Source organism: Macrobrachium rosenbergii, chromosome 3 (genome assembly GCF_040412425.1).
Source record: "Macrobrachium rosenbergii isolate ZJJX-2024 chromosome 3, ASM4041242v1, whole genome shotgun sequence".
NCBI lineage: Eukaryota > Metazoa > Arthropoda > Malacostraca > Decapoda > Palaemonidae > Macrobrachium > Macrobrachium rosenbergii.
This window is the reverse complement of record NC_089743.1, coordinates 87892471-87904877: the sequence shown is the minus strand read 5'-3', so window position 1 is coordinate 87904877 and position 12407 is coordinate 87892471. Positions and strand designations below refer to the sequence as shown.

Here is a 12407-nt window from a genome sequence, read left to right as displayed (position 1 = left end):
AGCGTTGGTATAAATATACACAAAAGTTACATATATATATATATATATATATATATATATATATATATATATATATATATATATATATATATATATCAAGCGATTCCACCTAACGGAATTGTGTGCAGAGAATGCAACAACACAGCATTAAATGCTTTAGACTCAGGCACAGAAGAGTCCTCAGCAGCACGCTGAACTCCCCTTACAGAATTTGCCATTCATGCACCAACTCAGTCTTCCTCTCCGTACGACCAAACCATCTCATGATCCATCCTTTCACCTGTGTTAACCTTTTCATCACTTCTATATATCTCTAAATCTGTCACCCACTGTTTCTTCTTGTCCCACTTATGCTGTGCATAAAACAGCTCATCTTAATAGCTTCAATTCTTGCATATCTAACATCCACAGTGAACGAGAGCTGGTTCAGTAATCCCTTCATATCTGCCAAACTGGCTCTCAAAATACCAGATCTCTTGCTTGCTCTATAGTACCACCTTAAATGAACTTTGAGTGATCATTCTAGCAAACATTTAATGGGCAAGGTAATTCGATGCAGAATCACTTCCAAATATTAAGCTAAATCAAGTAATGGGAAAGCTGAATAAGGTTTGGGAATTAAATAGACCGAAAATTTATACGTGGCATCATGATTTTACAGTAGCCTTCGGCGATCTGAGTTGCTATACGCACACGAATCGTGGAATGACAACAATAGCTGTGTATTTGAAAATATCATTGTCGGTTTGAGGCTAAGAAGGCTATTGAGAGGCAGGCGGCAGGGCAAAGTAGCAATGATGCCAAAAGGGAAACTGCGGAAGTTCCATATGTACAGTAGATGAAATAATAATGAAAGAGAGACGAAGATGACTTGCAGATATCTTTATGCAATAAGGAATGGTACATGATAATGCCAGCTGGGCCCTTGTCTGCACCAGAGGACCTGGAAGAATCTGACCGGTTTAAATCTGAAAGAGAAGCAAAATTGGTTCCTCAGCCTAGCCACTGCGCCAAGAAGTCTCACGAGGGAGCGGAGCGTATAGAGAAGAAGAGGCCGTAATCAGAGGCGATGGCAACGATGTAGAACTTCCTATCCTCTCTGTGTTTTTGGATTTTTATCTTCACCATCAAACTGGTAACCATTTGATAAAAGCTATCCCTCTCTACTGTTATGCAGACATAGTACGAGTATACAGTAGACAGTATCTTTGTAACTATTTGATACAGGCACTGCAGTATGAATAATGTTATGCAGACTGCACACATAAATTTTCCAGGGTGCTGTACGATGGTGTACATTTCGGTACAATGCTGTACGTCACTGCAGAATAAACACCTATGGATATTGCATAAATGAATATTTATTCTCAGGCGCAGTTATGCGGAACTCAACACAACGGGCCAAGAACTGGATGGCTAGTATCGACATAGCATCAATGTCGGCCGGTCATAGAGTACTTAGCCATTCTATTAGGACTTTGTTGCTATAGAATAACGTTATAGTGTAATGTTATGGCATGACTTAACAGAAGAGCGATGCTAGATACTGATGGATGGGATTTTCCCTTCGTTGCAAATTGCCTTGGTATTATTATTATTATTATTATAAAGCACAGTTAAGGAGTTAAACAGTTAAGTGAGACGAGAACAAACGGAATGGATGAAAAGTAGGAGGACTGAAAGCGATGTGCGTCAGGGTTAGGCCTAAGGAGCAACGATGCACTGAACCTTTCAGGATCGTCTGCAATGTACCGTGTAGGAAGGCGCACTGTAAGCGGTAGCAACAGCGGACCCACCTACACCCCCAACACATTTAGATGATCGCAAGAAAGAAGGAACACCAACGGAAATGATCGCTGGAATGGCAGGAAGAACTGCACCGAAATTAGCAAAATTATTGTGATTTTCCTGACCCTAGCTTATTTCTCTTCACACACGCTGGTGAATATTGCAGCTAACAATTGCAAAACTTAGGCAGAATAACCCACTGGCTATAAATGTTTAGCTGATTTGTTACATATATGAGTCTGCTAAGCAAAGGACTAACGTCGAAAGGCCTTGCAGCACTCCGTTGCTTCTCTTTCCTTCGTGGAATTTATCTTTATTTATATATTCATCACGTACCATATTTTCATGATTCAGTTATACTTCATATAACTAACGTGAATTAATAGACCTTCAATAGAAATTTAAAAAGTAAAATTTTTTATTTCTTCCAACGTTGAGGCTCGCACAAAGACCGACTATTTTCCATACAGTACACTCACTGCTTCCTTAACGTTACTGTGTTAGAAAGACAATAATATTCGTCTACTTGGAAGTTAAATTCAGTTCTCAAGAACGATTAATTAAAGGGTCACTGAAATTAACAGTACTAAGTCGTTTGATAACTAAAATACATTGCTTTGTAATCATTTATTTTCAGAATCTTCCCCTTGTAGCTTAAACTATAACTGGAGGACATTTTCCGGTCAAGTATTCATCCCCCAGATAATAGTACGAATCTCAGGCATGAAAAATAAAAGAAATTAACTTGCATTCTCATAAACTGATCATTTGATCCCCAAGCGGTATCGAGCTAAGAGTATAAAAGTGACGAAGACGTTTTGAGGCAGTGAGGAGGGGACGGTCCTTCCGGATACAGGATAGGTGGGTGGTGGGAAGGGGGAAGGTGTTGGGAGTTAAGCCACGACCACCTGGAAGAGAGAGAGAGAGAGAGAGAGAGAGAGAGCGAGAGAACCTGCTAACGACATGGGGGGATGCGCAAAATGCGGGAAATGGGAGCGTCCGGTGTAAAGGAGTACGGCATTTGTCCTTCTAACAAAGGATTTTAAACATATCGTGCCACCATCAACACTCGGGGGGAATCGCAAAAATTATATATATACTATATATATATAATGTATTTATATATACACTATATATATACTGTATATATACTTATTTGTATAACACTAGAGGGTAAGCGTTGGAAAAAAAAAATATATATATATATATGCATTTATATCTATAGGCTATATATACATACTGTATATATATATGTGTGTACTGTATATACATACACACAGACATATATATATATATATATATATATATATATATATATATATATATATATATATATATATTAGAGAGAGAGAGAGAGAGAGAGGAGAGAGATCCACAAAAACAAACCAAATAAGACGACAGTCTAGGATGAGACAATGCTAAGAACATTTATAAAGAATCAATAATTTCTCACTTTTGTTTTGCAAATAATTCCGCACTTCAAGTCGTCCTCCTCCAAAGACCTCCAAACCGCATCTTTTTCACCAACACATCCTCCTCCATTCTCTCCGTTGACCAGACCACCTCAAAATATTCTGCCCCATTTTTTTCATGTTTGCTGACTCTTTTTATTACATCGTTTAATCTATATTTATTGATTTACCTCTATTTCGGTTCCCTTTACTTTATAAATACAAAGGAAATAGATGTCAATAACAAGAGCCTTTTTCTTTATTCAAATACTACTTACATCAGCACTTCTCTTGTCTTCACAGTCTATAGTACAACTTCTCCTGCCTTTTTGCTTCACATTTCCTTCTCTCCTTCCATTCTACCATCAACTCTTGCATGCACTTGCAAAAATCCTATATGGATCACCATGGGGTCCACTGCAACTTTCTCTGGGGCGGGATGGGGAAAACGGTAAACTCCCAACTCTTCGGGGAATTCCTCATTGGACGGTCTGATGTCCAAGCACCCCGTAGGTGGGTAGTGCCGACAGTGCACCTCATGTGGCGCACTGTAGTCATTACTTAAGGTTCTTTGCAGCGTGCCTTCGGCCCCTGGCTGCAACCCTTCTCGTTCCTTGTACTGTACCTCCTTTCATATTCTCTTTCTTCCCACCCACTCCCAACAACTTATTCTTAGTGCAACTAAGAGGTTTTCCTCCCGTTACGCCTTTCAAAGTTTTATTGTCAATTTCCGGTTCAGCGCTGAATGACCTCTTTGGTCCCAGTGCCTGGCCTTTGGCCTAAATTCTAAATTCAATTCAGTCCAACGACCAAGTAGATCAGTAACTTCCATTTGTCCTGTATCCATTTACCCTCACAGTCTTACTCAAGCTAAGGAACATTTCCAACTTTCTCCTCTTACAAATACTTTCAAAATCTTCCAACGGTCTCTGTGGCTTCTCTTTACTGTCACCCAAGAGACTGTGAATATCGGACACAAAGCAGTCCTTTCATAACCTCTTTTATTACCTCACAAATTTACACCAATATTTTGAAGGTGTCAGAAAGCCAAGCAGACAATGCACTTGACTTTTTGTTGCATCATTTGTTAGTGTGAGAAACAAATTGTTGTTAATGAGGTTCAAAAGTTATTTGTGTACCAATCATCTATCGGTCACAGTGTCTTTAAGTAAGGAAAATAGAAAGTTTATATACCTACATAAATAAACAAAAATAGGCCATTAAAACAACCACAATATAACTGCACGCACCAGTAGCAAGTGATGTGATGTTGATATATATTTATTACCACCACCACTGCCACAATTATTATTACTAAAACCTGAGCTTAGGAGATCCAGGTTTTCCTTGTAATATTATTCTCTTGCTCTGGTAACATCATTTGAAGCATCGTAATTTTCCAATGAGACGTTTGGCAAGAATTACTCACCCGACGGAGATATTCATATCAAATTTCGGAATCACCTGGATCTGGAGAAAACTGTATCTTCCCGGAAATTTCACCAATGCTTTGCGGCCTTACCCCGATCAGCAGGCAATCAACGAAACGCCTAAACACGTAGGATCGAGCTTCAAGCCAAGAGAAATCTCGTTTGCCATGTACTACGCACAAACTAGTTTTTACAAAAGCGAATAATCTTCAGGTTTGTGGGTGTGTGTGTTTCTGTAGGTGGTAAACTACATGAAAACCAAGTGGCTAATGAAGGTTGTGGCTTGATTTTTCATTATTTTTGGTTCAATAGGGATTGATATCCACGGCGACCAAGTCTCTTATAAAACGGCAGTATCTCTTACAAGATTATAGGTCAGGAGTATTTAATATCTGTACAATGACTGAAAAAAAAATACTCTACAACGTCTAAAAAAAAAAAAACGTTAAAATTTTTACAAACAAAAAATCAACATACAAAAACAGGCTTCACGACCATTCCAGGTGTAAACTGCCTAACCCACTAACATTTACGCCGATCATAATAGGTTTTCAGGCTTGCTCTTGAATAGCATTTCTTCAACCTAGGGAATAATCGTTACAACACTGGTACTCTCATACGAGCAGAAATAATAACTGAACAAAATGTGGAAAAAAGTGAGTCAGAATAACCCCCATTTCTATGAAAACAACCGTCACGACCTTCAAGGTACGCTAATGAAGCTATCGCAACGATGTGTATTTATGGGAGGCCTCTTGCTTCAGACATCGTGGCAACAGTGACTGTCGTTCTTTGTTCTTATAATTATAACAACAGTACTGTCACTGTTACGGTGTTTAGCAAGAGGAGACAATAACGAATATGAAATGATGGGGTGGAGAGATATTCATCAAGACCGTATTTTCAGGAGAAGACATTTCCCTGCAACTTGAAACTCTCCGCAGATGTGAGTCACCTGTCTTGCACTCCACCCTCCTCGGGAGATACCCTAGACCAGTTATTTTGCTCAGAATAGTCCCGCGGGTCACCGTAACATTTTACACTGTAATATCCTAGGCAGAAGAAATGAGCACTGTCATATCATTTGAATACATTTTAATGAATATGTATCAATATACTCGTACTTGGTTTCTATAAAATAGTAAGTGTATTCATCAATGGTTTTGCATCTAACAGAAATTATTTTTTCCAGTTTATTCACCTTTTTACTTTTAAGTCATAATTTTATACTGTTTACAGCAGAGGCAGGCCACCACTGAAAAGGGCCACTTTTTGGCCTACAGGCATGGCCGGCTAAACCGCCCTTCCCTAGACCCAGTTGGTGGTGGGATCCACGTAGGGTTATTAAATCCGTCGTCTATCTGACACAGTACTGTAAGGAGCAAGATAGCGCTGCACCTTATTTTGTACTGGATATACAAGCGAGAGCACTGTAACTACATACACCACCGCTCAGTAACATGTTTTAGTGGCAGGATCCCTGTACCTGAATTAGTACTTTAAGTCTGGACGATAGCACTGTAACACAGCACAGTCATGGAGATAAAAACCCTTGTCTTTGTCTTGAACTCACTTTTACATCAAACCAGTCACTCGGCCTAATATATAAAGAAGCTTGTTGAAATTTGTGGGTGCAAACAGCTGTATAGTACTATGGTTTGGTGAAGGGTTCCTGCAGCTAGTATAGACCTAAACCTTCAAGATTCTACTGTAACTGTACAAAAGATAGGAATTAACATTGCTTATATAGTATAGCAATCGGTATAGGATACCATGAACTTGTCACCTGGTGTCCTTTATTTCATTTACTGGCTCATCTACGCTACAAAATTTTGAATATATTCTTCATGAAACTCAAATTAAGACGCCATGGGCGTAGCCAGTGGAAATGAAGAGGGGGGGGGGGAAGGGAACCTAGTACTCTTAAATTTTGTCAGTTATAAACGATCAGTTTGTCAAAATCATTAGATATGGTTTGCAACCGCTTCATTACAATCCGCAAACCACAAAAAAAAACAATTACAATATTAAGCAATGCTTTATAAAGATGAGTTCAAATTTCGAGTGAACAAGAATTTTGGGCAAAAATTCCCCGGCCAATCTCGCTACTGAAATAGTCTCGAAAAGCCTAGGCCTAAAACAAGAAAAGAGCTCCGGAAAAGATAAGAAAGAAATATTAATAATTATAACAAAATCTGACTCCACACCAAACGATATAGAAAGAAATAATAAAAATATAATAAAAATAAAATCTGATTCCACAGCATACGACATACGAAAGAAACAATAAAAAAAAAAATCTAACCCCACAGCAAACGATATAATACCAATGACAAGGGTGAAAGATAAAATCTAGCAAGCAGGGAGAGGCCGTTCAGGCACGTCACTGCTTGAAGGCAGAAGAGAAAAAGCCCTCAAAGGCGACCATTCGAGAAACAGCGGCTGACCTCGACCGAAAAATATAAGAGAAATCCCTGGTATCGTTACGCAATCGTCTAGTTCGGGAATTACCGGGGTTAACCAAAACAGCCAGTGCAATGCATTTCTACCACCACACAGCACATATAATATATATATATATATATATATATATATATATATATATATATATATATATATATATATAGGCCTATATACACACACAGGGGCCATTGACTTGAAATTCATGCTTCCAAGAATATGGTGTTCTTTAGGAAGTAAGAGGAGATAAGGGGAAATAGAGAAAGAGGAGATCTCGCTTAGTAAAAAAGGAAAAAAAAAATAATAAATTAATATATAAATAAAAATACGGTAATAATGAATTACATCTTGAATCCACGTTGACATCAAAACACTTTCACTGACTTCCAAATCTTATTGTAGAAGATAAGAAAATCCTATATTTTCCTTATTTCCAGAACCTTGATCAGCACCCTTTTCGAAAATAGCTACAGTATATTCTATGCTTTTTGTAATGTAGGTGATGAAAGTACGCTTAACGATTCATTCTTATTTCCCTGAATTTTTATGCAATGTTTGAGGGGGGGGGGGCATGAATACAAAGCAAAATATTAAAATGCAGAGCCACTTTCTCATATTCAGAGATGACTTTTCCCACCACCAAATATATTACTAAATACACACACACATTATACAGTATATACATGTATATAAACTTTTGGATATTTAATACATTTGTTGAGCACTATAATTTAGCATTAAGGCATTTTGTATGCAAGCCCTTCGTTGCAAATATATATATATATATATATATATATATATATATATATATATATATATATATACAACACTAAGATTGGTATACAGAATGCCTTAATGCTACAGTACAGTACTAAACAAATGTATTATGAATTATACAAAAAGTTGATCTATAATTTGTATATACAGTATATATACATATTCCAACACTTGGCTTCATATATAAATTGCCTTAATGCTACAATCTAGCAACCAGTAAAATATATTACTAAATTTACAATAGGCTTAGCGCAGAAAATACAGCAATTGACGCAAATTATACATAAAATAGACTACCTTATTATAACTGAAGTAAAAGTTCTAACTAGAGTGGAAAGTGCAACAATAAACGGAAAATATACACAAGATATCGTATAGTATGTATACATACACAAAATATACTACGTATAAGCCTTGCACTGTAGTTCTGGTAAGGGTAATACCAGCAGCAATATATTTAAAAAAAAAATCCTAATTGAAACACTGCACTTAAGCTCTACAGTAAAAATGCAATAACAGAGACAGTAACTATACACAAGTACCCTATGGTTTAAAGTTTAAAAATTGCACTGTCTTGCGCAGTCCGTTAAGAGTAGAGCGACGGTTTACTGTTTTATACATATATACATACATACATATATATGTGTGTTTGTGTATATAACTCACGGTAAACATCTATGGCTTCAGGACTTAATACTGTCAAATGCATTGCTTTTGCATCTTTCACTTTAACCAAAATGCTCTAGTGTGGAAAATGCAACAACACGTGTACACAGAACGTACACCGGTATGAAAACTGCACTTGAAAGTTCTGACGATGTAAAATGCAACAATAAAGACAACAGATGCACAATAAATTTGACGCTAAGTATCCACCATCAAAGGAAAACTGGCTGTAAAGAAATCTTGAAATCTTGATTACATTAGCTACTGATGTAGTACTAGTCTTACCTTGAACTAAACATTTGCAGGATTCACATAACAGGGGCTTATATGAAGCTGTGACGCTGCTGTTACATATGACGGCGCAGTTAACATTAGGACAGGCACTATTTCCTAGGGCAGGAATAGCCATTGTGACCGCTACAAGCAAAGAGTCAGTAGCTATGAAAACTGCAGACCTGAGAAATTTCGCCATTGTGGAGTACTTGGTCAAAGCAGGTCCTCAGGGAAGAAATCGTTCTCTCGTTACGTTTTTCAAGGCCTAAGCGTCCATGGCTATTTCCCTTATTAAATTCAGGAAACACTTGCTTAGGTACGAAACATTACTAAACTGCATAACTTTATGTACTCGTAATTCACTTCCACTCCAACATCACGTCGATGTCCATATGACCTTCATGTTAAAACTTTTACACCAGTTAAGTTTTTCCTTAACTGAAAATTCTGAAAGGAAAGGTAAACAAAGATTGTTTTATAAACAACAGAACTGACTAGCACCACTATTTACAAAGATTGTATATGATGTATGTGTATGCATGCGTGCACATACATTTACAAAATAGAAGTTGTTCTTGACATAAATCTACCATAATACAAATCTGAGTTGATTTTTAAATGTTATTGAAGTCGCGATATTGCTCCCCGCTCCCACGATAACCTTGGACTGACTAAACTTTCTCTTTAAACCTGTCAGATTGGGTTAGTGTAAAAAAAAGAAAAATTATGAGTCTGGGGGGATAAACATTATCCTGAAACTTGTTTGGCCTTACTGGACTTGACATTTCGAATGTATTATTCATTTGAGGGTATTTCTTCCTACAAATCATCCTTCTCATTAGGAACCTCAACGAGTTATAGGGCTCTCATCACATGAATATATGGTAAATCTTTGTAGATTATATAATCATACAGGAGATGATTAATGTTACCACACTAGGCTTAAGATACGGAAGAACATTATTCGTTAGCACTATAGACCTTAGATAACGGGAAATTCTAATTGATGGCACAATGGTCCTAAGATAAGGAGAAACACTGGTCATTGACACAAGAAATAAATTCAAGGCGGTGCACTCTTTTCACTAAAACACTAAACATAAATGAGCACACGGAGGAACACTCTTTATAGACACAGTAAATAGAAGGGGTAAAACTTCATTAGCAAAGTAAGTCTAAGCACATGGTGTAACACTGCTCATTGGCGCGATAAATCTAAATACAAGGAGGAACATTCTTGACTAGACCTAAATACGGAGAAATTACACTTTTCACTGGAACACCAGATCTACAAAAAGGGAGGAACTTTCTTCACCGATACACTAGACCAGAGTAAGTACATGGAGGACCATTCACCACTGCCACACTAGGCCTGAGTATATGGTATATTAGACCTGTATACATAGGTCTCCATTTGCATACTTAACTAAAGATAAGGTAAGACACCCTACTAATGTAGTTAGCACGCTAGATTTGAATACCTGAATGTACACTGTTCACTGGCACACTAGGCCTCAGGAAATAACTGGTCCAGTAGGGCTAAGATAAGGCGGAGCACTTTGTTCAGTAGTATACTTCACTAAATTGCAATAAGGAAAGCTGTTCATTGGTTCATTAAACCTAAGGTAAGGAGGAACACTGATCTTAAGTTCATTAAGGTGAAATACTGTTCATAGTCCTCTAGACGTTAATGCTGCGAAGAAAATTACTAATTGGTACGAGGCAGGAGCGGTTCATTGGCATACTAAATGTTCCACTGGAAATCAATTTCGGAAATGCATCGTCATCCTCGTTTATTTTGGAGGTCCTTTTGTTTGTCGATTAGTTATGGTTCTGAACAACTTGCTCTTTAAAGTAATACCGTGACTGTTTTTGAATAGGTAAATCTTTAGCTTCTCTATAAATATCTCTAATGATTCACATCTTTTAGTTTTAAGGACAACTTATTGTATAGCTCAGGTATCAGGTATTCAAGTGTTATTTTCCAATATCTCGGTTGCATATTGGCTCCATTATTCTATATTCGCCTATTTTCCTTTATTTATTTACGCTTTCGGTGAAGTATTTATGTGTTAGGTTTCTTACATATTTCTGCTTTTATTCTTTATTCCACAATACATTAAAACACATTAAGTATTTTATAGTTACTCTAACTGAAAGCCACTGAAGCTCAGTGAACTTTGCAACTTCTTGAGTGAATATGGTTGACCATTATAGATTGTTATTAGTCTAGTCTTGGTACTGCATAGTTAAGCGCTAGCATTTTTTCGTGCATCCATATTAGAGTACAGTATATTTTTGAAGGAGGCGGCATTCCTTGGGTGAAGGTACCCTATCTTCACTGCATTTAATATCTGATCAGTCATATTTAGATGTTCGTCAGTTACCAGTACTCCTAAGTTCATAACTGTCTTTAATATGTGCACTTCTGAATTATTCAATGTCTCTGTTTCAATTTCAAGCTTCGTGTCTCTTATGACCCCTGTGAACAGGGGTCTTTTACAGTTCATCAAATTCACTACGTTCTCCATCTACGCCATATCCATTTATGTTTCAAGATATGTCTAGAAAATGACTTCCAATTCTTAAATCTCAGAGTATTCATTGCTATATAAGACCATACTTGATTGATTTCTTTTACCAATCGGATACACCTTAGTGATAATTCTAATAAATTTTCTAACAGAATTTACCACATTCTAATTCAGCGGAAGAATCCAGAGTTCATACAACTACTAGTAACTTGCGTTAAAGACAAACATTCACTGAAATGTCGAGATGTCTAATGCACAAAGTAACTTCCCCCTGTCTTGAACAACCGTTAGACTTAAAGATGGCGCTCGTTGTCAGTCGAAGGATATGGTTTCGAGTGCAACATACCAATGCATATGATAAAAAGATAAATTGCTTCACAATGACGCATATCCAACAAATTGTACACTTCAGGAAAGCAGAAAGCTACTTCAAAGTGGAATGAAATAGAGAACCAATAAAAGTAATTAAACGGTGATCTCTTGTTTTTTTTTCCGAATTTCACGTTCTTTCTTTATGTCAGCACCTTAATCTGCATTAGCTGGTGTCCCATATTCTTCACATATGCAACATGAAGTAGACTGCACTTGAGCAAATGTATACTGCAGGGTCAGGTGGGTGGGGACACGGGTGGGAGGAGGGGCCAATTCTAGGAAAACGCACAACGTTTGGTGAATGGAAATAGAATTCTACCAGGTATCTGAGACAGTTATGGACACTTCGCTGAACAAATAAACTGATCAGCTCTTTCCTTTGTCACTGCACAAAATATAATGTATTTTTTCTCCAGTTCACAATTAAAACCACATTTTCAATCACAGTTTTCTAAGTAACTGAAATCATTTTAAAAATGGTAAAAAAAAAAACGAGAAACGCCAAAAATGCAGGTCAGTTTCAGCTCTAGAAGATGCATTACTTTAAACGCTCTCATCCAGCTATCTGAATGGGAGATAAACCCACATAAAACAAGTCGGATATTTTCAGCACTTCCTCAGCCTCCAAGAGCCACTTGCTTACTATTCCAGGCCGG

General features: G+C 37.3%; 1 protein-coding gene across 9 annotated transcripts in view; it reads right to left on the bottom strand.

The window, feature by feature from the left end:
- The window catches only part of LOC136826851 (uncharacterized), a 39936-nt gene that overhangs the window by 27472 nt on the left and 57 nt on the right, over positions 1–12407 (bottom strand). Inside the window, exons 1-2 of one of the 9 annotated variants that reach the window (XM_067084366.1) lie at positions 12395–12407; positions 8858–9292 (exon numbers count right to left, since the gene is read on the bottom strand). The exon at positions 12395–12407 is cut by the window's right edge and continues 57 nt beyond it. In XM_067084366.1, the coding sequence (XP_066940467.1) occupies positions 8858–9044 (187 nt within the window). In that variant the 5' untranslated portion in view covers positions 9045–9292; positions 12395–12407. Of the gene's footprint in view, positions 1–8857; positions 9293–9435; positions 9519–11538; positions 11684–11903; positions 11946–12293 lie in introns of those variants that run through there. The other 8 variants (XM_067084350.1, XM_067084356.1, XM_067084376.1 and 5 more) reach the window with 8 other exon arrangements.